Genomic DNA, 25,879 nt, shown 5'->3' on the forward strand with positions numbered 1-25,879 from the left:
GCGTGATCGAAGAAGGAAGATGACGGTCACGGAAACTGCAGCAGCCTGCCACCTGGGGGAGGTTCTGGGGGTCCAGTTGTCCTGAGTCTGGACCCACAGAGGAGGCACACACCCTCATGGGTTGTTCTGGATCAGGAAGGCAGCCTACACTTCCCTGGGTGCCCTTCTCTGGGCTGTTAGCCAAGGAAGATAAAGCTCCACTTCCGGGGAGGCTGGGCGACACAAAGCTCCTTTGGCAGCTCTGGGCCGCAGGATGACGTGAAATGGGCCACCAGCCCATCCTCGGGACCTTGTGACCTCAGTCACCCTGGAAGTGTTGGTAGCAGCTGAAGGATCATTCACTTAACACATGTTCACCGGACATGAATTATGTGCCAGGTGCTGTGCTGGCTGCTGGCGTGTGTGATTGTGTGTGTGTATGTGTAATATGGAGTGCCTATTTATAATGAATAAAAACAGTATGAATGATGATGACACCTAAATTTATTGAGTATTTATTATGTCGCAAACCCTTTTCTAAGCATGGCGGCAGACTATCTTTTTCTTTTTTTAGTATCATGGTGATTTTGTTTATTTATTTATTGAAGAATAGTTGATTTGCAGTGTTGTGTTGGTGTTTTTATTGTTGCTGTTTTAGTCACTAAGTCATGTCCAATTCTTTTGTGACCCCGTGGACTGTAGCCTGACAAGCTCCGCTGTCCACGGGATTTCCCAGGCGACAATACTCGAGTGGGTTATCATTTCTTTCTCCAGGGGTGCTTCCCTACCCAGGGATTGAACCCATATCTCCTGCACTCAAAGGCAGATTCTTACCACTGAACCACCAGGGAAGCCGGTGTTGGTGGCATATTATCTTATTTAATTGTGGTGATAAGCCTTGGAAGTCAGCAGATTCTATTATTATCTACTGTTCTGCAGCTGAGAGAGAATAAGTAACTTCTTGAGGGCCACTGGGGTCGTAGTGGTGAAATTAGAGCTCTGTCACAGGTCTACACCTGTGACCATCTGCCTTCCATAACTTTAGTTCTAATAGAAGAAACAAATCATAACCTCATGCATACATAAATAAAAATAATTGCCACCTCTGCTGAGCAGCAGAAAGGAAATGCAGAGGGAGCTGAGGTAGGAGAGTGGATGTGTTCAGACAGTGGTTGGGGGTCAGGGGGAGAGCTGGGGAGAGGACTCCAGGAGCTAGAATAGCGGGTGTCAGGTGCTGAGACCTAGAGGTGGGAAGGAGCCTGGCTTGTTGTAGGGTCAGGCACAGGCCTCGATGGCTGGGGGACTAGGGGTCTGAGGGCCAGGGCAGGAGTCTGGGTTTTCCTTGAAGCACTGGTGTATATATATATATATATATATATAAAATATGAAAGTCTAAAATTATCTTTTTTTAATTTAAATAAATAAAATTTGTTCATTTATTTATTTTTGCATGACACATGGGATCTTAGTTCCCTGTCCAAGGATCAAACCCGTGCCCCTCGCGTTGGAAATGCAGTCTTCATTACCAGGACCGCCAGGGAAGTCCTAGCCCTGGTATATTTTGAGTATGGTGGAGATGTGATTGGGTTTACATATCAAGGTGATTCTGCATGGGCTGGAGGACATGCGAGGAAGGGGAGGCCTATCGGAGTCCAAGACTGACGCTGGAGGAGGATGCCCTGGGGGGACCTGGAGCAGGGTGGTGGCTGGGAGAGGCCTGAGGGCTGTTTAGAGAGGTGTTGTAGGCAGGATCCTGGATGTAGATTTCATGTCGGGGTGAGGGAGGTGTTCATGGATCAAATGCTATTAATACAACTTCTGGATCTTCAAAATACTTCAGTTGGAGGGGGTAGAAGTGGGGGGGGGTTCAGTTCAGTTCAGTTCAGTTCAGTTGCTCAGTAGTGTCTGACTCTTTGTGACTCTATGAACTGCAGCACACCAGGCCTCCCTGTCCATCACCAACTCCTGGAGTCCATCCAAACCCATGTCCATCGAGTTGGTGATGCCATCCAACCATCTCATCCTCTGTCGTCCCCTTCTCCTCCTGCTCTCAATCCCTCCCAGCATCAGGGTCTTTTCAAATGAGTCAGTTCTTCACATCAGGTGGCCAAAGTATTGGAGTTTCAGCTTCAACATCAGTCCTTCCAATGAACACCCAGGACTGATCTCCTTTAGGATGGACAGGTTGGATCTCCTTGCAATCCAAGGGACTCTCAAGAGTCTTCTCCAACACTACAGTTCAAAAGCATCAATTCTTCGGCGCTCAGCTTTCTTTATAGTGCAACTCTCACATCCACACAAGACCACTGGGAAAACCATAGCCTTGACTAGACAGACCTTTGTTGGCAAAGTAATGTCTCTGCTTTTTAATATGCTGTCTAGGTTGGTCATAACTTTCCTTCCAAGGGGTAAGTGTCTTTCAATTTCATGGCTGTAATCACCATCTGCAGTGATTTTGGAGCCCAGAAAAATAAAGTCAGCCACTGTTTCCACTGTTTCCCCATCTATTTGCCATGAAGTGATGGGACCGGATGCCATGATCTTACTTTTCTGAAGTGGGGGGACGTGTGGGTGAAATAACAGTGATGGCTGTGATGCTGGGCGCTGGAGACAAAGGACTCTGTTGCACCAATCTCTCTACTTCTGTGGTGCTTGAAATTTTACATAATTAATGCAAAGTTAAAAAGAAAAAACAAGAAAAAGATTGCTATACAAGTGTCAAGTTTAAGCAAGAGTGCTGACTCTATTTCCTGAGATGGAAAAGATAGAGAGGAGCAGGGCTGGAGGGGGTGAAGATCAGACATCCTCTTTCTTTTTTTTAATATTTATTTTTTTAAAGTTTATTTGGCTGTGCTGGGTCTTAGCTGTGGCACACAGGACCTTTGTTGCAATTAGTTGCCCAACCAGGGATCGAACCTGGGCCCCCTGCATTGGGAGCACAGAGTCTTAGCCACTGGACCACCAGGGAAGTCCCTCAGGCACCCTCTGTGTGGCACTGCTCTCTCCCTCTCTCTCCATCGTAGAACAGAGAGACAAAGGCTTCTGGGATTTAGGGACAAAGCTCTGGTCCCCTTCCTCTGCCATTATTCTCCTTTTGAGAACGGTTTAGAATGGAGCATTCCTGGTTCACTGTTGGCTCTCACAAAGTCCAAACACATGAACAAAACACACCAGACCAGTAGAGGGGAGCTTTCCAGTGACTCTCCAGTAGGAGGTGGACGTGGGGATTTCCCTGGTGGTCCAGGGGTTAAGACTCTGAGCTTTCACTGCAAGGGGCACAGGTTCGATCCCTAGTCGGAGAATTAAGATCTTTCATGGTGTGACCAAAAGCTAGAAAGAAAGAAAGAAAGAGATGGACCTGGGTTCAGAGCCTGTATCAGTTATCCACTCCAGGTAACAAACCACTCCAGAACGTAGTGGCTTGAAACAAGGATTCCTTATTTCTCACCAGTCTGTAGGTCAACAGTGTGCGCTGGGATCAGCTCACTGGTTCATCTGCTAGTCCCACCTGGAGGGCATTCTTGGGGCTACAGTCCTCTGTGGCTCCACTGGGGCTGACCTGTCTGAAACGGCCTCACTCCTGTATCTGGAAGCTGATGCTGGCCCTTGGCGGGGGTGTGTGACCTGGCGGGGGTGTGTGACCGCTCACCTCTTAGGAGGTCAGGCTGGGCAGCTTCACTGCATGGTGGTCTCCGGGCTCCAGGAAAGTGTAGGTGGAAGCTGCAAGCCCTCTAGCAGCCCGGCCTCCAAAGTGGCACAGCCCGACTTCTGCCACAATCTATTGGTCAAGGCAAGTCATAGGCCAGCCCAGATCTAAAGAGCAAGGAAATAGATCTCACCTCTCAATGGGAGACACTGCAGAGTTTGCATCCGTATTTAATCTACTGTAGGCCAGAGGGTCCCAATAAATGACCAAAACATGTCATTCTGCCCCTAGTAGGCCCACATCTCATATACCACCACCTTCTCCCTGAAACAAGCATTATATAACGGTTGGAGTTCAGGAATTCCCTGGCAGTCCAGGGGTTAGGACTCTATGCTTTCACTGCTGGGGGCCTTGGGTTCACTCTCTGGTCAACACCACAAGCTTCGAGGTGTGGCAAAAAAAAAAAAAAACTGTTGGTGCTCATTTTGCAGACCAGTCTATAGACATTGATTGGTTAGGAATGGTGTTTGGCTCATTGGCTGATTCCATTTTTTAAAAAATTTATTTATTTGGTCTTAGTTGCAGCCCATGGGATCTTCAATCTTTATCGCAGCATGTGGGATCTAGCTCCCTGACCAGGGGTTGTACCTGTGCCCCCTGCATTGGAAGCACAGTGTCTTAGCAACCTGAGCACCAGGAAAGTCCCCCAATTGCATTTTTGAAGACGGCTGCGATTACATCTCCCACCTCACATGCTAACCTTACAATGTGATGGTGACGAGCCTCCACGGAGAGGTGAGGGTCTTACATTCCTTCCCCTTGAAACTGGGTGGGCCTTTGAAATAGGTTTAACTGATAGAAAGGGGCAGAAGTGATATACTTGACTTCGAAGGCGAGATGGCAAAGAGCAATACAGCCTTCACCAAATTCTCTTGGTGAATTTGTCCTTGGACCCTAGCCACCAAGCTATAAGGAAGCCCAAGTTTGGAGATGCCCTGTTTGGGTGTTCCAGCCAACAGCCCTAGTTGCCTAAGCCATTGGCCAGCATCAACTGCCAGACATGTGAGTGAACGTTCTTTCAGATGATTCCACTCCTGGCTTTTGATTCTTTCAGCAGAGGCCCTAGATGTCATGGAATAAAGATAAGCCATTCTCATTGTGCAGTGTCTGAATGTGTGACCCACAGACATCAGGACAGACAATAATGATTATTGATTTTTTAAAATACTTTTATGTATTTATTCATTTTTGGCTGTGCTGGGTCTTCCTTGCCGCCCTGGCTTTTCTCTAGCTGTAGTGAGCGGGGGCTACTCTCCTTTTTCGTGTGCAGGCTTCTCTTGTTGCACAGCGCAGGCTTGGGCGGGCTTCAACAGCTGCAGCACATGGGCTCAGGAGCTGCAGCTCCTGGGCTCTAGAGCACAGGCTCAATAGCTGTGGCACATGGGCTTGGTTGCTCCATGGCATGTGGGATCTTCTCAGACCAGGGATCGAACCCACGTCTCCTGCATTGGCAGATGGATTCTTTACCGCTGAGCCACCAGGGAAGACTGATTATTGATGTTTTAAGCCACTAAACTTTAGTGTAATCTGTGTTGCAGCAGTAGATCGACAATAATGTAAGCTGCTGATGATAGAGACAAGAAAAAGCAGTGGCTTAAACAAACTAACAGTTTACTTCTCTTTTTCACTGAGAGGGTCTGGAAGTAGGCAACTCAGGGATGATATGGACATACCTATGATGTCATCAGAAGCCCAGGGTCTTTTTTTGTTTGGTTGGTTTTTTTGGCCACACCATGCAGCACGCAGGATCCTAGTTCCCCAGCCAGGGAAGCTTGGAATCCCAACCACTGGACAACCAGATAATTATTGTCTTCCCAGGGTCTTTTATCTTGCTGTTCTATTAGCCTCAGCACATGGCTACAATTCTCAAGGTCACCTCCTGATCCAAAGTAGCTACTGGAGTTCCAACGATCACATCTGCCTTCCAGGCTGAAGGCAGGATGAAGCAGAGAGGACAGAACTAGCCTTCACCAATATTGTTTCCATTTTGAGGAACATTTTTAGAAATTCCTTCCAAGACCTTCTCCTTATATCTCATACCCTAAAATTAAGTCACACAGCCATACCATATGTGCAAGGGAGGCTGGAAGTGTTGCCTTTTAGCTGAGCTCATCGCCATCTAAAGTAAAACTGGGGTTCTGGTGTTGAGGAGGGGAGGAGAATGGATAGTGACTGGTGGGCTGGTGGTTGGTGGCTGATGTGTTAGAGCAGGACAATGGAAGAGGGGTCTTCCCATGTGGGGGAGCTGGAGCTACACGTTGGCTCCCAACCTGCTGCAGCCTCCTTGAATGTTTGGGGACCACGGAATTTTCCATCTAAGTTGCTTCTGAATAAAGGATGGACTTCAATCCCTGCGAGGCAGTGGGCTGACGTATGAGAAAAGCTCTGGTCTCTAACTTCACCCTCCCCAGGTGAACAGCAGGCAGCTGGACTTTTGCTAAAAATCTAATGTGCAGCACTGAGCTTATCACTTCCTGCTCGACCACCTTCCATGGCTGCCCCAGTTTACCGGCAAATTCTTGGCATTGATGTTGAAGGCCTCAGCCACCTCTTCCACAGCTCTGCTTTGACCCCTACTTCATGCCTGGCACCTAACCCTTTGTGTGGGTAGCTCCCACTGTCCAGAACACCCTCCACCCATCTCTGCCTGGGAGAATCCCACCCACCTTTAGCACTCTCATGGTGCCTTTGCATGGACTAGAAAAGACTGTCCTTTATCCGGGCTTCCCAGGTGGCTCAGTGATAAAGAATCCACCTGCCAGTCCAGGAGATACAGGAGACATGGGTTTGATCCCTGGGTGGAGAAGATTCCCCTGGAGGAGGACATGGCAACCCACTCCAGTATTCTTGCCTGGGAAATCCTGTGGACAGAAGAGCCTGGTGGACTACAGTCCAAGGGGTTGCCAAAGAGTCCGACGTGACTGACTGAGCGTGCACATACACCCTTTATCCAGGTGGATGCAGCTCCCAGGGCTTGAGGAGTGGTGCACAGGTAGGATTCCAAGCACACATGGCCCTTGCCCAGCAAACATCCTGCATAGCTGTACAGGGAGATGTCACTTTAAGGACCTCCCTAGGGAGGGAGGGAGGTCCTTCCTTTACCCGCTGTCCTCCGACCCTACGCCCTGATCCGGGGCCGGCTGGTTCCAGCTTTGCGTCCTCTGACCTGCTCAGTGCCCCTTCCCCCAGACCCATGACACCAACAGCCGTTAGGAGAACTGAGTTTGTGCCACAGGCCATACCTCTCTCTTCCCACTCTGGAGACCAGTCACCCCTCCCTTGGGCTTCCCAGTGGCACTAGTGGTAAAGAAGCTGCCTGCCAGTGCAGGAGACATAAGAGATGCCGATTCAATCCCTGAGTCGGGCAGATCCCCTGGAGGAGGGTATGGCAACCCACTGCAGTATTCTTGCCTGGAGAATCTCATGGACAGAGGAGCCTGGTGGGCTATAGTCCTTGGGGTCACAAAGAGTCAGACACGACTGAGCAACTAAGCACAGCACCCCTCCCTTAGTCTTCAGCACACCCAGCAGCAGAATGGACACCCCTGCTGGGCTGGAAGAGGGGCCACTTGGATAGTCCCTTGGAAATGACCCAGATGCCAGTAGATTGGAGTCAGCTACTCAGACCAACTCAAACCCGAATCTCAGAGGCCCCAGCCCGGGTGGGGAGCTCACCCTCTCCTGGGGGTGCTGCAGCCACCACCACCCCTGGCACACCACCACCCCCAGATCCTGCCAGGCCCACGTGTTTGCCGTGGTGGCCTCGAACCCACCACCCAGAAATGCACAAGAGAAGACCTTCCATTTCATACTTTTTATTTTATCTGCATCTTCTCTGCCTTCTCCCTCCCCCACCGGCTCCTGAGAGGGGGTGGAAGCCCCAGTTGGAAGGGAAGGGACTACTCTCGCCTCCCTGGGGGAGGGACGGTGTCCCCTGGGCCAGGCCCCAGTGATGGAGGAAGCAGGGGCCTCCCTGGCAGAGCAAGGGCATCGTCCAAGAGGCTGTGGCTGGGGCTGAGGCCCCTCGGATGCCCTGCGGCCCCGAGCCCCGTGGGTCATCAGGAAGGTGAAGAGCAGAGAAGTCAGGGGGCGATGAGAGGTGTGTGCGTGGTTGAGAGGTGGACACGGACGTCAGGGGCCAGGAGCAGAGACTAGGGAAGGTGGACTCGAGGTGGGGCCCTGAGAAGGAACCCCGGGTTATAGGGGCGACTGGGTGCGGGGGAAGGGTGTGCGAGGGAAAACAGGGGTGGGTGAGTGGGACAGGGTTGTGCTCCAAGAACCAGGCTCCCGGTAGAGGGGCCACGCTGCAGGCTCAGGGGCTGGCCCTGAGCAGAGGCCTGGCGGGGGAAAGGACGGGGACCCTGGGAGGGGAGTGGGGCTGAGGCCGTGGTGCTGCCATAGCCAACTCTCCAGGTTCGTGGATGCCAGCCCAGCTGGGCGTGGCCCCAAACCACCAATTTGTGCTTCTGGGTTGCTTGAGGGCCCCTAACGTGGCCTCCACTGAGCTGGGAAGGGTCCACAGGCAGCCAGCCCTCTGCAGCAGGCATCTGCTGTCCCCAGGACTCCTCCCCCAGCCCAGGTTTTCTGGAAACTTCCTTTCCTGCTCAGCCTGGGAGGCCCCCTGAGCTAGATCACCTGCCATCGCAGGGGGTGGGACATGGTGGTGGTGGTGGCGGTGGAGGGGAGCCATGCTGGGACGGTTCCTAGACTCAACTGCAGGGGTGTCCCTTCGTCCCCCAGATGACCAGGAGTCACTGCACGGTTAGTCTGTCTAAGGGCTCCACCCCCACCCCCACCCCTCGTGTGCTGGTCTGTTTTCCCTCCTGTTTTGGACAGCAATCACTCAGGCATGGAAGCCCCTGGGGTGGGATGGTGGGGAGAGGGCCAGTCTGGGGGCCACGTGGGTCTCAGAGAGCGCCCTGGCCGTCCCCCTGGCAGCCGCTGTCACCGTGGACGATGAGCACCGGGAAGTAAAGGGCGTCCTCATAGCACGGTGGGCTTTCCAGGGGCTCTGTGTCCTCCCCGCGGCGCCCCAGCGGCCCCCCGCTCAGGCTTCGGAAGACCCCCGGCGTGGCCCGACCCCCGGCTCCCAGCGAGAGGCGGCTGCGGCTGAAAGGCAGGCGGGGCCCGCTGGGCCGGGCGGGCGGCAGCGAGTTGCTGCTGACGGAGCGGCGGCAGCGCTGGCAGCCCCGGAGGTAGGCGCCCGAGCCGGCGCCCATGACCACGGCCTCCGAGTAGCTGGGCACCAGCTGCCGGTTGGAGCAGATGTGCCACTCGAGCTCGGTGAAGTCCACCGTGGCCACTCGGGAGAGCGGGGGCCCGCTGGGCACGGCGCCGGGCGGGGGCGAGCTGGCGCCGAAGAGCTTCTCCACCTGGTAGTGGACGTGGGCCGTGCCATAGGCCGCCACCACGCGCAGCGGCCAGGACAGCGTGGCCGCCGACACCAGCCAGAAGACCCAGGCGCGCGCGTACCAGGGCGGGCTGCGCGGGTCGGCGAACACCATGAGGGACTCTCGGAAGTCCACGTCCTTCAGGTGCATGCCCTCGCGGGCCTCCAGGTAGTCGTCCAGGCCCTCGTTGGCGCTGAAGAAGCGGGCCCGCTGGGTGAGGTACGAGGCCTCGGCCTCGGCGCTGCCGAAGCTGAAGCACTTGGTGAAGCGCAGCCGCGTGGCCGCGTGGTCGGCCAGGCCCACGAGCTCCTTGGAGACGTCGCGGACGCCGTGCGCCGAGTAGTCGAACTCGCCCCGCGCCGTGCGGCTGTCGGCCCTCTCGTGGTAGACCTGCGTGGTGGTGTAGGCGTCGCCGTTGCGGTAGCGGGTGATCTGGCGGGTGCGCCGCACGTAGTGGTAGCTGGTGGCCTTCCACCAGACGCAGGGCGGAGCCTGCTGCAGCCGGCGGATCAGGGCGAGCACCGTGCTGGCGTCGGTGCGCGGCGCCTGGCAGGACCGCACGTGACAGTGCCAGCACTCGGCCAGGTAGAGGAGGTAAAGGAGGGAGACGAAAGCCAGGGGGATGTACAGGTAGCCGTCGGAGCAGGGGCTGGCCGGGTAGGTGGGCGGCGGCCCCCCGCCTCCGCGGGCCAGGGCGGCCTCCGGCCCCAGGACCAGCCGGGGCACCGTGGCCAGACGGCACCAGGCCACCACGGCGCCGCAGGCGTGGATGAGCAGGGTGAGCAGCAGGCACTTCCAGTGCGACTCGCGGCACAGAGAGCTTCCCAGGGACTGCTTCAGGGGCCGCTGCTGCAGAAGGGGCAGAGAGAGGGGAGGCCCGGGTCAGCCCCGTGAAGGGGGTGGGGCTTGCTCCCCACTTTCCAGAGGAGGAAACTGAGGCTCTGGGGGATGGAGGAGCTCGCTCCTGGCCTCACCCCTCTAGACAACTCACAGCAGAGCCGCAGGGCTCCAACTATGTGCCCTGAGCCTGGCCTCCACCATGCCCTGTCACCTTTCAGTCCGGCCCATGTAGGAGAAAACAGATTCATCTCTGCCACAAGAGGGAAGGGTACCCCAGCCCCCCAAAGACTGGCTGTTGAGAAAACTGCCTTCTGGTCTTGACTTCGCTCCCGATTTGCTGTGTGACTGCAGCCATATCCCTGCCCTCTCTGGGCACTGATTCCTGGGCCTGGGGGTGTGGGAAGCCAGGGTGGCAGGGGGTCCTAAGGGTCAAGAGCCTAGGGGTGGCCTTAGGTGCCCGGGATTGGGTGCTGGCTCCACCACTGACTGTATGACTTGGCTAGTCCCCTCATCCTCTTTGGACCTCAGTTTCCTCATCTGTATTCTGGGGTTGTTTACAGTCAACTGGGGTTGTGACAAGTCAAGGAGATCCTATGTGTGAAGATCTTAGCATAGGGTCTGGCCAATGGAATAAATATTATTCCCATTACCCTGCAATCCCTCTGGTCCATTGGTCTAACTAGGGATGGCAGGGACTTGGGAGAGGCTTTTAAGTAAATGAGAAAGAGGAAGAGAGAGAGGTGTGAGTCTGGAGGGAGGGGAGCAGATGGAGCACCGTCCTCCACTCCCCATCTGCGCTGAGGGAGGGGGCGGGACACAGCTGCGGGGCAGCAGGGACCACTCCCAGGCCCAGGGACTCAGGCACACCCCCCCTGGCAGAGCTTCCAGCCTGGCCCCCACTTTATCCCCAGATGCTCAGGGAGAGAAAAGAGGGAGGAGAGAAGGGGTGAAAAGGGGAAGAAGGAAGAGACAGTCTGGAGGAAACAGCATAGGTGGGGTTAAGGGGCCACCGTGTCTGCCACAGTCCCACCAGGCCCCGAGAGACCCAAGAGGAGAGGAACTGTCCCCAGCCCACCACAGGTGCCACCCCCCACAACCCGCAGGGGCAGTCAGGTGCACATACCCTCATCCACCCCCAGGATTCACCCCACCCCACCCCAAGTTCATCGAAGAATCCACCCACCAGGAATGTGATCACTGCCTGTTTATCTGACACACACCAGCCCCTCACCAGTGCCCAAGGTACAACCCCCTTCTCCACGGTGACATGGTGCCAAGGTGCGTGTGCACTTGCCTCCCCCCACTCCCCGGGCCCACCCACCACAGGACACACAGAGGCACATACATGTTACACACTCACTGAAACCCAGGGACACACCTTACCTATCACAGTGCACATCCCCCATCCCTACCCCTACTGCAACCTGACACCCACACCCTACAGACCCACCCACATCAGGGCTGCGCTCACACGCACTCACTCATTAGCACTTCACCCAAGCCACGGGGCCCCCAGTCCCTCACCTGACTGTAGGGCACATATGTCCCATTCAAGGTGTGGGGAGCACCCACTGACATCCACACACCCACAAGCATCCTACATTCACCCAAACACACACATAGATCCACTCACCGCCTATCACCCGGACACCCCACACTGGGCCCCACACCCCTGCAGATCCTCCTTAGGACTGAGGAGGGGCCATTCTGAGGGTCCCAACCAGCAGGATGGGCCCTGGGTTCTAACCTCTGGGAGAGGGAGAAGGGGTACCCAGAGGCCACCTCCCTTCCTCTCCCCTCTTCCCTCTGCTCCCCGCCACCCCCCCCCCCCACCCAGTCCCTGCTACTGCTGCTGCATTGCAGGCTCCGCCCGGGCACCTCATGAACAGCTGGGCCGGGCCGGGGGCCTGACCCGGGGGCTCTAGGGAAGAGGGGCAGCGCTGCAGAATGGGGACGCGCAGGGGCCCGGTGCTGACGTCACAGGAAGGCGAGGCTGGACGAGGGGGCGTCGGGGGTGGGAGTTGTTCCCCATATCCCTTCCCAGCCGCTCCACCCCGACCCTCACGCGGGCCCCTAGGCCCCGAGACCCCTCGCAGGATACAGGTTACCCCAATGACGTCATTGACCATAGGGGCTCCGGACTTCCCTCCGCAGCCCCCGCTTTGGGGGTCGCCCCGGCTCTTGTCGCCCTCTCCCCTCTGCAGACCCAGCTCCGGCCCCCCATCACCCGGAGCCGGTACCTCCTCCCGCAGCGGCTCGCCGTCCGGAATGATCTCGGGCACGTCCCCGCTGTCGCCACCGCCGTCCTCAGGCATGGTGTCCTGGCTGCTTGGGCGGCCCCCGCCCGGGCCCGGGGCATGATAGGGGGGAGCGCGGAGGGCTGCGGCGTGGCCCCGGAGGGCGTCCGCTCGGCTCAGCGGCCGCGGAGGGAGTGCGCGGAGCTCGAGCGCGGCGGCGGCGGCAGTGGCGGCGGCGTTGGCGGCCGCGGTGCCCGGCGCCCCGCCCTCCGCTGACCCCGCCCCCACGGCACCCGCGGCGCCGCCGGCAGCGCCTGGCACCGCGGGCACTGCCCCCGCCCCCGAGAAGCCCAGGCTGGGCGGACGGACGCCTGGGTTCCCCTCCTGCCGCACTCGCGCTTGCGACCTTGGACGAGTCCTTGCTTTCTGGAGCCTGAATTACCCCCGCTGTAAATAGAATCTCGAGGGTGGGTAGGTGGGTGCCCGCGGGGTCCTATCTCTGAGGAGTAGGCCCAGGTCTAAGCCCACCCAGATCCCATCTCTGAAGCCTCGCTTGTGGCGGTGGTACAAGGGGCAGTTACAGACCTGAATGCTGTGGTGAGCCTCATTAGCTGGACAGAGGCGCTGGGCTCTACTTGAAATAGGCAAGCAGGAGGCCAGGACACCCTAGGCTTTGTGACCTTGAGTTGGCACCCTCCACCCCAACCTCAGTTTTCCCACCTGTGAAATGGGCACAGGAAGGTGTTGGATTCAAGGCACATTCATCATGTGGAACAGGGGCGTGGGATTTGTCCTGCACGAGAGGACCCCCCTCCCAGGTACTGGTGGCCCCAGTGCTGCTCCCTGACCCTCGGGGGCCTCAGATCTTCACATCTGACCCTGAGTCAGAGCCTAGGCCCCAAGGTAGATAGTCAGTGGGTAGGACATAGGGAGCTGCAATGCTGGGTGAATTTTGTTTTGTGATTTTTTTTTTTTCCAAACAGTAACTCAAAGATCATTCTGTTCAACACCCCTACACATTCAAAGATGAAGTTAGTAACTGAAGTGGTAGAGAGGAAAGGACTGAATCAGAATTTCATCCATTTATTTTTTTATTTATTGGGTGCACATGTTTATTGGTGTCTTCTATATGCAAGTACTGTGAAGTATTCATAAGCATTGTGAAGACAAGTGTAGAAGTGGAGAATGACACAGGTCCTATTCTCATGGAATTTACATCCAGGGCAAACTACTGCAGCCAGAGGGAGCCTGGAGCCTGGCCTCCAGCATCCATTCCAAGCCAGGTCAGGACTCTTCACTTTGTCTCTCTGAGAGGCACACGTTGAACTGACTCTTAAAGGATAATTAGGTTTGGGGCATGTGGGTGTGAAGGTAAGGACACCCCAGGTGGAGGGGACTTCTGGGCAAAGGCACTGTGATTGGACCACATGGATTGAGTTTGGAGAGCAGGAAGGCCACCTGGTGTAACTGGACACTGGGCAGCTAACTAGAGGCAGGTCAAAGAGGCCCTGATCTTGCTTTGGAGAAGTAGTGGCCGGAAGTCTGTGAGAAGGGAGACCCCTGAAGACTGTCTTCAGGAAAGGTGGGAATGAGAGAAAGGAGTCCCTGAGGTCACGAGTGAAACTTGGGGGGTCTCACTTCGAGATGACTGCAGGGGTGAGAATGACTCAGGAGTTTCAACTGCAGCTTCTGGAGACGAACCAGCACACCTCCACTGACATCTTCTGGACCATGGGAGAGCCGATGGGACGAGCCTAGTGTAGGATCCTATTCCAACTATTACCACCCAATTTCTGAGACTTCAGAGCCGGACCTCGGTTTTCAATAGGTGCAAAGGGTGTGTGTGTGTATGTGTGTGTGTGTGTGTGTGTGTGGAGAACCCAGGCCTGTGTAATCGGTGTGTGTGTCTGTGTGGTGTGTGTGTTTCTACCCCGTGTGTGTATATGTGCATGTGTGTGTGTAGAACCCGGGCCTTCCCAGCACCAGGCCCCTGGGGTCTGCAGGATGGCAGCAGTGGCGGTAGGGAATTTCAGCACCAGACGACGGACAGCACCCGCGCGGAAAGGACGGGTGGGAGGCGGGAGGAGGAGTCAGAATCCCGGAGCTTGCTAGGCCCTGAGGTCACTGCTCAGCCTCAGTTCCTACCAACAGCGCCTCCCCGTGCACCCCTCACCTCCACCTCTCCTGGACTCGGAGCCAGTACTGGGAGTAGAATGGAGGACGCGGAAGGAAAGCTAACACTCAGAAGGAGAGGCAAAAGCCCGAGGGACAGGGCTTGATCACAGTTCCACCGTCCCAGTCCCTCGCGAGTGAAACTTCCTTCCCGGACTCCAGCCTTCGCCTGCTGTAGTCGTGGCAGGCCGAGCGTCAACTGCCCCATTGCGCAGGCGCGGAAATAATTATAACTCTAGCCCATCTATTGGCTGCTCCGCCGCGAACTAACAAACCCACTATCCAATCCGAGAGAGGCTCTACTAGCTCCGCCTATCCCTCCTCCCGGAAGTTGATTACTGCCGAATCCGCTTCGGTGAGGGCGCGCCAGCAGCCAATTGGGAGAGGAGAGAGGCGAGCCAGCGCTGCGGAGGAGCCAATGGCAGGCGGCAGAGGATGACGCCGCCGACATGGCTGCTGTCGTCGGACAGTTCGGGGACGTGTCGGGCTTCTCGGTAACCTCGATCGGTGCCCAGGGAACGGAGCAGCTGCCTCGCTAGTATTCGTACCACGAGGCGACTCAGCGGGCCCTCGGAGAGAGCGAGCATCGGGGCCATGGCTTATCACTCGGGCTACGGAGCCCACGGTGCGTGGGGCGCGGGGCGGGCGGGGCGCGGGCCGACCCGCCCGAGGACGGTCGGCGGCGCGGCCCGCTCACCCTGAGGGAGAGGGGCAGCCGTGACTGCTGCCCAGGGCGGCGGATGTCATTCGGATTTCTGCCCCGTGAGGCTCGGCCACGCGTCTCGGACTTCGCCCTCTCTGCCCAAACCCGAGATCAGATCGGGCGATGATAGTACTGCTGGGATCTCCCGTGCCCGACTCGGGCGTGAATGGGGTCTGCCTCCCAAACTTCCCTTCTCGGCCATGACCCTTGTAGGGTTCCTCACCAGTGCCTAGGGCCTCCGCGTTACCCAGCCGTCTCCTTTCCCACCCTTGTTCAACGCGGGGATGTGCTACCAGTTGTCTTCACCTAGCAAATTCAGTCTCCAAGATTCAGTTCAGAGATCAGTTCCTTTGAGGAGGCCCCCGGGAACCTCCAGGCGGGCAACCACTTCCAGGAGCTGCCTCAGTTCTTTACCCACATTTAGCACCTCGGGAAAAGAATCCCTCCTCGTAGTTCTTTCTGGATTAGTTACTCCTCATCCAGCTAGTGTCCCTCACTGATTGCTTGGTGCTCCCAAGACCCATACAGGGCTGTCCAGCCTGGGGAAGGGGCGGTGGTTTGGGCTTATGCTTGGTGTTCCTGTCACCTGCAAACCCACAGGCTCCAAGCACAGGGCCCGGGCAGCTCCGGATCCCCCTCCCCTCTTCGATGACACAAGCGGTGGTTACTCCAGCCAGCCAGGGGGCTACCCAGCCCCAGGAGCCGACGTGGCCTTCAATGTCAACCACTTGCTTGGGGACCCTATGGCCAACATGGCTATGGCCTATGGCAGCTCCATCGCATCCCATGGGAAGGACATGATGAACAAGGAGGTGTGGCCCACCCCCAGGGCAAGGGTGGCAGGATTTCTGGCCAGGGCTGGGGCATCACGGGATCCCACCTAATCTGCACAGCGGCCCTCAGGGAAGAGCAGACACAGGAGCACCCTGAGGTTCTGGGTGCAGCTCGTCCACAGTCTCCTCTCTCCCCTCTTAGCTGCACCGTTTTGTGTCCGTGAACAAACTCAAGTATTTTTTCGCTGTGGACACAGCCTATGTGGCCAAGAAGCTAGGGCTGCTGGTCTTCCCCTACACACACCAGGTGAGCTGCCTAACAGAGGAGCTGGTGGGCCCCCTTGCCTCCTGCCTCCTGCCCCAGAGCCTGGCCCCCAGATCTCAGCCCCCTCCTTTGCTCTCTTGTCTGCTTTTCCTCACCTGGCCGCTGCTGCCACCTCCAGAACTGGGAAGTGCAGTACAGTCGTGATGTGCCTCTGCCCCCACGGCAAGACCTCAACGCCCCCGATCTCTATATCCCCAGTGAGTCTTTGATCTGGGCTGTGGGATGGGGGGGGGGCGGGGGGGGGACTTGTGCCTTGAGGCACCAGTGAGGAGAGACAGGCTCATGTGTTGGTTCAGCATCTGCTCTTGGTGATCTTGTGTGTGGCTTTTGTGGTGTCCCTAGACGCCAGGTAGACAGAATGGGGTGACCAGCCACTTCCTGGGTGCGCTCCCAGGATACTCCCCTTTGCGACCTCCCTGCCACCTGACTTGGACCATGTCCCTCCCCAGCCTGGAGCCCAAGGTTTAGACCTGGCTCTGCAACTTCCAGCTATGGGACCTCAGGGGGCTCCTTTCATGCTCCTGAAGAAGCTGGAATAAAAACAGTTCCTACCACAGAGAACTGTGGTGGGCATTCAGTGAGGGGATGTGTGTGCTTAGCCAGCACTTGGCACATAGGAAGCAGGCAGTAAATATAAGCTGTTATCACTGTGCTACTTGTCCTCCTCCAAGGCCTGCTCCAGCATCCCCTCCTCTGAGGACGTGGGTACTCCCTCTGGGTTCCCACAACCACCTGTCTGCGTGGCATGGGTCAGGATGCACACACTGCGCTGTGGCTGGCAGACTCCGCCTCTGACTCCTCTCTGTCCCAGGCCCTGCACAAGGCATGGCCCCTGGTGGACATGCTGGAGGAGGGGATTATGCCCGGGTCGGCTCCCAGAAGGGCAGCCAGACAGCCCAGGTGCCCTGAGAGAGCCACAGTTCCTCTTCCCCGCTTCATTCCATTTCCCTCTCAGAGGCACTGCCATTCCCGTTTTACACACTGAAGCCAAGACTTGGAGAGGTTTGAGCATCTTTGAGAACACACAGCTCACAGGTGGTAGAACTAGTTTCTTGACTCCAGACACTATGCCCTCTTGTGGGTACATCAGTTTTAGGGCTATCAGGGAGCATAAGACAGGACTGATGAGTTGAAATTGCTGTGAAAAGGCAGCTGCCATCTGAGCTTTTGTGAAAATAGCAGAGGTGACTTTGGCACGCGAGGTAGTTTCTGAGACACAGCAGGAAGCTTTGGTGAGTTTCCTAGTATAGGAGAGGGCTTGGTGGTCCTGAGAGAAGGACATTTACACAACAGGAGGGCTCAGCAGGAAAAGGCCTCCCAAGCAGGGCACTGGGTGTCTGAGGGTAGAGGTGAAGCATGTGGGGCTATTCAGCGAAGGAAGTATGGGGGTGTCAGTGGCTCTGAATACCTAGGGATGGGGTGTGGGGGCTCTGATTGAGGAAACCAGGCTGATGGCATCTCTCTGGCTCTTGGCAGCAATGGCCTTCATCACCTATGTGCTGCTGGCTGGGATGGCACTGGGCATTCAGAAAAGGTCAGTGCCAACCCGTCCCGATTCCCACCACTTCCCCACTCCTGACTCCTCTCCCCACCTCCCTGGGGGATCTGTGCCAACTCCCAAGTCCGTCCATGCCCCTAGTCTCACCCCTGCCTCAGGACGGCTGGTTTGGGACTCCCTTCACCCCACCCCACATGGCCACAGGTTCTCCCCGGAGGTGCTGGGCCTGTGTGCAAGCACAGCGCTGGTGTGGGTTGTGATGGAAGTGCTAGCCCTGCTCCTGGGCATCTACCTGGCCACCGTGCGCAGCGACCTGAGTACCTTCCACCTGCTGGCCTACAGCGGCTACAAATATGTGGGGTGAGCACCTGTGGGCCGAGCGGGAGGCTGCCTGCTGCCCGGGGTTCCTGGCCTGCCCAGTGGTAGCCTCGAACTGTGACTCTGGACCCCCTCTGCCCACCCAGCTCTTCTTTGTTAGAGGGAGTGCCTGTTCTCAGCAGCCTCCTCAGGAGCCGGTAGTGTTGCTCAGGAGGTCAGGAATGTGCTAGAGTCACCCGGGACCTCAGGGGAGAAGGGTGAGCTGGGGTGGTGAAGGGGGTCTTGGATCCAGGTCCGAGGACCGAGTCCTGGCCTTCCCAATTCATTCTGAGTCTAGGTCCCTGGGAGGGGGTGGGGTGCAGATTGTGGGTAAAGGGCCCCAGTGATGGTAGCTGGGGTCTAGGCTGGGCTCTGGGGCAGTCTCAGGCCTGGACCCTCAGGGGCCTCCAGTCTTTTCTTCCTCCCTCCTGCCCCCGCCCCCTGTAGGATGATCCTCAGTGTCCTCACGGGCCTGCTCTTCGGCAGCGATGGCTACTACGTGGCGCTGGCCTGGACTTCGTCCGCACTCATGTACTTCATTGTGAGTCCGGGGCTGGCTCCTCTTTGCCTGGGGTCGGAGCTGCAGACAGGCCTCCTCCTCCCGGCCCAGCTTCAGCTCTCTCCTTTCTTCCAGGTGCGCTCTTTGCGAACAGCAGCCCTGGGACCTGACAGCATGGGGGGCCCGGCTCCCCGACAACGTCTCCAGCTCTACCTGACACTGGGAGCTGCAGCCTTTCAGCCCCTTATCATATACTGGCTGACTTTCCATCTGGTCCGGTGACCCCCATCCCTGCTGGCACTGATTTTTCCATACATTGAAGATTCGATTTCCTTGATTCTGTTTGACCCTTGTTTCTGGGGCTTGTGAGGGTGATTTGCTAACACTTCTCGGTCTTTGCATTGGCCAGGGGACAGGGACCACCACTTTTCTCCAAGGAGGTCTTCCTGGAGTTGGTGGCCTTGATACTGCCTTGGAAGGCAGATGGAAGTGTTTCAACAGAAATAGTTGTTTATATGTGGCTGGGAAAGTGAAGTGGAAGCAGGCAGCTGCTAAGGAGACCTCGAAAGCCTCCGATCCATCTGAGGCGGTCCTAGAGGGGTCTGTAGGCTAGTGGGGTGCTTCCCCCTTTCCCCCCATCTCCTCTCTAAGCCTTTTAGGAGCAGAATGGGGCCCATGTGTTTGCAGTAGTTTATTCATATTTTGTCACAAATGGCCGGGGAGGGGGTGCCGTACTCCTCCAGGCAACATAGAAAATAGGTCCAAGAGACTGGGTAGGCTGGGGTTGGGGCAAGTGGGGACAGGAAGGGGTCTGGTGAGACAGCCTGGGGGAGGGGAGAGGGCAGACTAGGGGTGGGGCTGCCCCCCTGCTGAGCCTGCTCATTCCCGGTGTGGGTACCCCCCCACCTGCAGGGGGAGCCTCAAGGTGGGGGATGGAGGGGGCGGCCCAGAACTTCCAGGGTCAAGCCCTGCCCCTTGGCAGGGCCTAAATTCCCCCTGAAGCGGACAAGGCCGAAGGTCCCACCCCTTCCAGGACTGACTGCCATGCCCACAGGCTGGCAGAGGAGCTCCTGCCCCTGTTGAGAGATCTGCCCAGCCCTAGTCCAAGGGGAGGGGGCTCTGAAGGCGGGAAGTCCCCGCAGCAGCAGTTTGGGGGGTGGAGAGGAGGCTGGGGGCACCAGTGCCCCCTCCCTCCCCAGGGCGGAGGCCTCTGTGGCCCGGGGGCAGGGCTGGGGGTGCACAGGCGTCCGGTCCGTTCTGGGCTCACTCCCTGGCCGGCTTCCCCCTTAGAAACTCACCAACGTATAAACCATACTGTGGGAAGACACGGCAGTGAGCCAAGTCACAAGCACACCCGGATACCGGCCACCCACCCTGTTGCACCCCAGTTATCAAGGGCGAAGGGCAGGAACTTGGGGCCCAACCATCCCTGGGATTGAAGGGATGGTGCCTGGTACATCCCTTCCCTGACTTCTGACTGCAGCGGGCAGGGCCTCACCTGTACAGGTAATAGAAGAAGGAGAGCAGGTAGAAGGCGAGTTTGCACCAGGACTCCTTCTGGCAGTAGTTGAGAATGTCAGCATTCATGATGGAGACAGCGTCATACATGACCTCAGAGCCATCTGCAGGGCGGTGGAAGTACCTGGGCGGGGAGAGGGGTCTGAGTGCCCACCGTCAAGGCTCCCACCCACATCCTGCCGGATCCCCCATCTCACCCTCCCAAAGGTGGCGGCTGCCCTCACCTCCAGAGGTGGTAGAAGAGGAGGGGGATGTTGAGGCCTAGGGTCACCCACTCAGCTGCACACAGAAACATCAGACAGAAGAGGCCGTGGATGGAGTATTCTGGGACCACCAGCTGGGGAGTGAGGGTGACAGGTCAGCGGCCAGGTGCTAGGACAGATCCAAGCTTCAAGGGCCCTTGGGAAGTGCCCACCCACCATGACCTCTGGGATTAAAAGGGCTTCTAACCTCCCACTCCCTCCCACGTGGCAGAGCAGATCAAACAGACCACAGAGGAGGAAAGCCCGGCTCTGGGTCACAGTGGGGCTGCGCTGGACTAGGAGCCTTCCTCCCCTATCCCTGACACTGACCTTCCTCAGTAGGCAGCAAATGCGTTCGATATTTTTTAAACGCTCGCGCTGTCGGGGAGGAAAAACAGCAACGGTGAACGTGAAGGAGCGGGCACTGGATGCGCCCCGCCGCACTCCCACGCCCCCTACTCCTTGCACGTGGCCACCAGGGGGCGCCAGAGCAGGCTCTGCGGCGTTTTCGGCGGCGCGGCAGGGATGCAGCCGCGCGGTCCCCATAGCGACCGTCACCATGGAGGGATCTTCACCCGCGTCTCCACGGCAACGGCCCAGAGCCCGGCAACGGCTGCCCCGCCAGGAGGAACCCGAGCCCTGAGCCCGCGCCAGGTGTTTGCTGGGGGCGGGGACAGACAAGAGGAAGGGGCACGGCCACCGCCCCCCCCCCCCCCACACACCCCCGTCTTCCCGTCTCCCCGCCGCCCTCCACCCGCGACATATGGAAAGACAGACGGACGGACACACCTCGGCGCAGCACATGTATCACTTACTGCCCGCGCTGGGTTGCCCTGGTCGATGGGGTTCTTGAAGTCAGTCCGCAGCTCGTCAAAGGCTATGATCTGGGGGAGGGGCGTGTGCCCGTCAGGGTTGGGGCAACAGCTTATGGCCCTCCCACCCATTCGTCTCTGGTGTGAGATTCACACATGGATGGGGATCGACCCAGATGAAGCTTGCTGCAAAGGTAGAGAAACTGAGGCCTAGAGAGGGGTGGGGCCTGGCCCAAGGTCACACAACAGTTTGGGATGGAATTCTAGTATGCTGATGCCCACTTCAGAACATGTCTACTACACCTCCATCCAAAACATCCCAAGAGATAGTGTCTTGTCTGCAGGCCCTGTGCTGAACACTGGGCCCCAGAAGCCTGGGACACAGTCCCTGTCTGGGAGGAACCCCAGGCTTAGAAGGACAACTGGGAACCGCATTCCAGGGTGATCAGGGCTGTGGAGTACAGAACCTGGGGTAGGTGCCTGATCCAGCATGGGGTGGGGATGGGGAGTTCAGGCTGGACTCGGAGTAGGTGTTTGTCTGGTGAACAAATGGGGGGAAGGGCAGTGGGAACAGCAGGTACAGTGGCAGAGGGTTGGAAGAACAAGGAACATTCAGGAAGCTGTAGGTTCTATGGGGCTAGAGTGAAAGTGTAAGGTGAGAGGGAATGGTGAACAATGGGCTGGAGTGGTCAGCAGCGTCAGACGTGGGGGCCTTGTAAGGCAGGGCCAGATATTTGAACACAAACGTATGAGGGAGCCATTGAGGGGTAGAAAGCAGCAGAGTGAGGGCTGTCAGGTAGATGTTCTAGGGTTGAACGAGCAGGAAGTACATATTGGCTAACAGTCCCCACCAAGACATACACGATGCTTCCCTTATGCCAACAGGCTTTATGTTTAATGCTTGCAACAGCTTGATGATATAGGAGCTGTATTACCACTTTCATTTTGCAGATGAGGAAACTGAGATAGATTAAATGACTTGTCCAAGGCCACATAGCTAGTTAGCGGCAAGCCAGGATTCTAAACCACTTGGATTCCAGAGTTAAAATTGTAAACACTTTACTACACTCAAGCCAGACCAGTCAGGGGACTTTTGGATGTTTGGGGTGCAGACTGGGTGCTGGGGGTGGGTAGGCGAGGCATGGCGATCTGAGTGAAGAGAGGGCAGTGGGGATGCAGAGGTGTGGATGGGCTCCAGAGCTATTTAGAAGCCAGACTCCGGAGGGCTTGAATGGCAGTGAAGTAGAGGCAAAGGGGCCCAAGGAGACTTTGGATGTTGGGGCATCTGGTGGTGGGCACTGTCTTCATTGGGATGGGAACTCTTGAGGGAGCAGGTGTTTCAGAGGATGACGAGATGGACCTGAGGGGAGCTGGCCTGGGAGGAAGGCTGGCAGAGGAGCCTTCTGGGGTCCCCTCCCCTCAGCACCAGCTCCGGGATGAGGCAGCGGGCCTACCACCCCCAAGCATCCCAGACCCCATAAGGCTCGAAGCGAGAGAACACGGGCTTCCTGGAGGGAGCTGGGGCCATCTGGAACTGCTCCCCCAATTCTCCCCCCAACTCTGGGCAGCCGCCTGCCTGTTAGGCACAGCAATGGGGTCCAGCAGGGAGCGGAAGGGTGCCGTCTGTCTGCCCCAGAGCTGGCACCACCAGCAGGCGGCGGGTGTCGCGCCTCCCACCCCCCAGGCTGCCTGGCGCTGACTCAGCCCCCTGGAACAAACAACCCCCCATGGTGACAGCAGACACGCGTCACTCACCACCAGGGTTGCCTAGCGACCAGTGGGGCCTGGGCTCAGGGTCTGTGGTGGGATCTGGGGTCCTGCCCTGGAAGGTTCTAGTTCTTACCAATTTGGATTGAGAACCACACCTCTTCTCCCCACCCGCACACCCCTTGGCAAGCCTTGCCCTGGACTTACATACACTTGGCCTCATGTACAACAAGCCTACTTTACCAATGAGGAAATGGACGCAGGACAAGAGACTTGCTATGATTGCCCAGCTAAACAGCTGAGCGAACACAATGCCTGACATGTAGTATGTACTCAATAAATATTTTCTGAGAATGCCTGGGCCCTTTTTTCCAGCCTGGGAGCCCCACAGGGGCAAAGCCTGAGTCTTATTCATCCTAGTCTTCCCCAGAACTGCCCAGAGCCTGGTTCTCAGGAGCCTGGACACAGGCGTGCTGAATGGAGGACTGCTCTGAGGACCCCCGGAGCACAGGGACCCCGAGGCCTCTGGGTGGGGAAAGGCCCAGAAAGGGGCTTTTTGAATTCCAGGAGCCTTTCTTCCAGGAGCTGGTTAGCTCTGTGTGCCCAGACTGTGACTCTCAATTCCTTCCAGTCCTCAGGACTCCAGCCACCACCCCGCAGGATAGTCCAAGGCCCTGGCATGAGACAAAAGGCTCAGGGAGATCAAGAAGGACCCAGGGGAGATGCAGGAAGAGAAAGACAGAGAAGCGGGCAGAGGAAAGAAAAAGCAACCGAGAGGCCCACAGAAAGAGGCAAAGTCAGGGGAGAGAGGCCGCAGAGGGGGTGTGTGTCTGAAGGTGCCTGTGGGGCTCACTCCTCACACAGGAGGGGCGCAGTCAGAGTCCATGGAATCCTGGTGTAAAAGAGACAGGTGGCAGGGGGCAGCAGGGGATGATGAGGGACAGACGGGTCAAGAGCCAGGGAGGATCATGGAGCAGGCAGGCAGCAGGTCCCAGGAAAAGAAAGGAGTGATGAAGTGGGGAGACCCAGAGAGAAGCTGGTAAGGCACTGGGAAGGAAGAGGATGGAAGGGGGACTAGAGAGAGGGCTGGCAGGGCACAAAGCGATGACCAGGGAGGTGTGCGCCGGACGTACAGGCGGAGGATGCGGAGCGGAGCAGGCCAGGGCCAAGATGCACAGGCTGTGCGGAGGGGATGGGGTGGTGGCCGAAACCTCAGGGGACAGAGGAGAAGAAAGGGCAGTAAAGAGAGGGGGGCAGGGGTCCCAAAAAAGAAGCTGGAGGCTGACTGACAGTTCTGCAGTGATGGAAGGGAGACAGGCAGGGGAGAAGGCCCCAGAGAGTGGGGGAGAGAGACCCTCTCTCAGGGAAGGCAATCAGCATAAGGGATGAGAAACGGACATTTCGAAGAACCCAGGTGTGAGGCAAGGCCGGAGCGAGAGACAGACCCAGAGAGACAGGAGACAAAGGGGAAAGTGGGGGCAGGAAGAGGAGGAAAGCTGGAAGTGCGGAGAAAACCTAGTGGGGGGAAGCCCAGACAGGAGGGGGCAGGGAAACCCAAGGTGAGCTGGTTAGATCTCTGGGGCTGCTTACAGCCAATCGATGCAGGGTCTCGGGTGGGGGTGGGGGCTTGGGGTGGGACGGGAAAGGGTTAATGGGCTCTGCGATCTGTGGGTCCTGTAAACAGATGCAGTTGCCATAGCAACCAGCTCCATCACTCTGGCTGGAAAAACCCACAAAGGGGGTGGGGAGATCAGACAGACAAACTGCCCGTTGGACAACGGGGGCGACTAAATGGTTGCGGGGGGGCGGGAAACAGGAGGAGGCAAAGTAGCAAGAATCCTAGAATTTCGCCTCACACCCCAAGGCTGCATGGGGCAGGGGAGGGGGGTCAGGGACCCACTGACATACCCACAGACAGGCGGGGGCGACGGAGAAAGGGGGGCCCCCGGAAAGGAAGCTGATGATGGGGGGTGTTCTTGGGGTGAACAGCAGCCGACTGATGGGCGATAGCGGAGAGAAGGCTCCAAGTTTCTCCGGACCCTGAGACCATCCATCCGTCCCCCTCCCATTCCCTGCGCCCCTGCCCCCACCCCGCCCCCAGCCCCAGCCCGGCCTTACGTGCCAGATGACAAAGAAGATGAGGGAGGCGCACAGCACCAGGGTGAGCATGTAGCAGAACGCGGCGAAGGTGAACGCCATGGCCCCCGCGCCGGGCGGCGGCCCGGGGGGCGCCAGCGCGGGGCCCGGGCGCAAGGGGACGCCCCCCCGGCCCGCGCTTAGGGCCGGCCGGGCATGGCCCGCAGGGCTCGGGCGCGGGCTCGGGGGGCGCGGGCAGCGCGGCCTGGTTTGGGGCCGCGGGGCCGTGGGGCACGCGGGGCGCGGGCCGGTGGGCTCGGGGGGCGCGTCCGCTGCCGGCTGCCCGGGCCCCGATCGCTCATCCTGCGATCCCTCGCCCGCGGCTCCCTCGCTCGCCAGCCCGCGAAGCCGGCGGGGCGGAGCTGGGGGCGGGGCCGCCGTGCGAGCAGCCTCGGGCGGGCGGGGCCGGGTCTCCGTGCGCCCCTCCGCCAGCCCGGCCTGGGCGCCACCCCCGCCCCGACCCTAGGGACACGTAAGCATGGACGCACATGCTCGGCATACCCCCTTCTCCCCGCAACCACACAACTAACCCACCGCAGCCACACTCGGTCCGCTCAGACGGGCACACACACTGTTCTCACACCCCGCCAGGAGGCTGGGCTGAGGTCTAAAGTGCAAAGCACTTGTCACCGTCCGTCCACCGTCCGTGCGAGGGGCAGACGCACCTGGCTTGAACCCAGAACAAGCCAGGAGAGGGGGGCGAGCCAGGCGGCTTCAGGGGACGCAGGCGGCTTCAGGGGACGCAGGCCGGAACAACGGGCCGAGCCCGCAGGCCCAACGCCTGCTCCAGCTGCGGCCCAACTCCCCATCCCGAGCTGCCTGTGTGCGTTTCGGCGGCGGCTCCCCAGGTGCTCACTGATGGCCGCTGCCTCCCTCCCTGCCGGAACCGTGCTGGGCCCGTGGGGACAGCCCACAGCAGGACAAACAGGCAGCTCTCCGAGCTCCAGGAACTGGGTCAAGGACTTCCAACAGCAACCCTAGGACA

The 25,879-nt window shown here is 58.1% G+C and overlaps 3 protein-coding genes across 7 annotated transcripts; 1 reads left to right on the plus strand and 2 right to left on the minus strand.

Annotated features, from left to right (window-relative positions):
• Positions 1 to 7,484: 7,484 nt before the first annotated feature.
• TMEM151A (transmembrane protein 151A) lies at positions 7,485 to 12,409 on the minus strand. Its single transcript, XM_086384770.1, has 2 exons — positions 12,156 to 12,409; positions 7,485 to 9,924 (listed from the first exon to the last, which is right to left on the minus strand). Exons 1-2 carry the CDS (start codon positions 12,228 to 12,230, stop codon positions 8,593 to 8,595), a joined length of 1,407 nt encoding a protein of 468 aa, XP_086240896.1. The 5' UTR covers positions 12,231 to 12,409; the 3' UTR covers positions 7,485 to 8,592.
• Positions 12,410 to 14,761: 2,352 nt separating this feature from the next.
• Positions 14,762 to 18,816, plus strand: YIF1A (Yip1 interacting factor homolog A, membrane trafficking protein). 3 transcript variants are annotated; one of them, XM_086384781.1, is made up of 8 exons: positions 14,762 to 14,949; positions 15,628 to 15,839; positions 16,003 to 16,107; positions 16,244 to 16,322; positions 17,602 to 17,659; positions 17,828 to 17,983; positions 18,428 to 18,521; positions 18,615 to 18,816. In XM_086384781.1, exons 1-8 carry the CDS (start codon positions 14,919 to 14,921, stop codon positions 18,759 to 18,761), a joined length of 882 nt encoding a protein of 293 aa, XP_086240907.1. In that variant the 5' UTR covers positions 14,762 to 14,918; the 3' UTR covers positions 18,762 to 18,816. The 3 variants fall into 3 exon arrangements, with proteins under 3 accessions (XP_086240907.1, XP_086240908.1, XP_086240909.1); XM_086384782.1 differs by lacking the exon at positions 17,828 to 17,983; XM_086384783.1 differs by lacking the exon at positions 15,628 to 15,839.
• Positions 18,817 to 19,157: 341 nt separating this feature from the next.
• On the minus strand, positions 19,158 to 25,779 carry CNIH2 (cornichon family AMPA receptor auxiliary protein 2). 3 transcript variants are annotated; one of them, XM_086384785.1, is made up of 6 exons: positions 25,560 to 25,779; positions 21,055 to 21,123; positions 20,570 to 20,617; positions 20,222 to 20,334; positions 19,978 to 20,121; positions 19,158 to 19,793 (listed from the first exon to the last, which is right to left on the minus strand). In XM_086384785.1, exons 1-6 carry the CDS (start codon positions 25,701 to 25,703, stop codon positions 19,766 to 19,768), a joined length of 546 nt encoding a protein of 181 aa, XP_086240911.1. In that variant the 5' UTR covers positions 25,704 to 25,779; the 3' UTR covers positions 19,158 to 19,765. The 3 variants fall into 3 exon arrangements, with proteins under 3 accessions (XP_086240911.1, XP_086240913.1, XP_086240912.1); XM_086384787.1 differs by lacking the exon at positions 25,560 to 25,779 and adding an exon at positions 24,877 to 25,222; XM_086384786.1 differs by lacking the exon at positions 25,560 to 25,779 and adding an exon at positions 24,877 to 24,894 and having other exon boundaries at positions 21,029 to 21,123.
• Between the last annotated feature and the right edge of the window lie 100 nt (positions 25,780 to 25,879).

Source organism: Bos grunniens, chromosome 29 (genome assembly GCF_055505025.1).
Source record: "Bos grunniens cultivar Pamir isolate PY7600 chromosome 29, Bosgru_T2T1.0, whole genome shotgun sequence".
Classification (NCBI taxonomy): domain Eukaryota; kingdom Metazoa; phylum Chordata; class Mammalia; order Artiodactyla; family Bovidae; genus Bos; species Bos grunniens.

Bases quoted from the DNA above. Each gene is read 5' to 3' on its own strand.
- TMEM151A (XM_086384770.1), bottom strand. From the start codon at position 12,230: ATGCCTGAGGACGGCGGTGGCGACAGCGGGGACGTGCCCGAGATCATT. The intron at 9,925-12,155 runs GTACCGGCTCCG...CCCCTTCTGCAG, and splicing joins GCGAGCCGCTGCGGGAGGAG to CAGCGGCCCCTGAAGCAGTC.
- YIF1A (XM_086384781.1), top strand. From the start codon at position 14,919: ATGGCTTATCACTCGGGCTACGGAGCCCACG. The intron at 14,950-15,627 runs GTGCGTGGGGCG...GCAAACCCACAG, and splicing joins CTCGGGCTACGGAGCCCACG to GCTCCAAGCACAGGGCCCGG. The intron at 17,984-18,427 runs GTGAGCACCTGT...CGCCCCCTGTAG, and splicing joins AGCGGCTACAAATATGTGGG to GATGATCCTCAGTGTCCTCA.
- CNIH2 (XM_086384785.1), bottom strand. From the start codon at position 25,703: ATGGGGAGTTGGGCCGCAGCTGGAGCAGGCGTTGGGCCTGCGGGCTCG. The intron at 21,124-25,559 runs GTGCGTCTGCCC...CCCCTCCCCCAG, and splicing joins TTGTTCTGGGTTCAAGCCAG to ATCATAGCCTTTGACGAGCT. The intron at 20,335-20,569 runs GTCAGTGTCAGG...CTCACTCCCCAG, and splicing joins TTTGCTGCCTACTGAGGAAG to CTGGTGGTCCCAGAATACTC.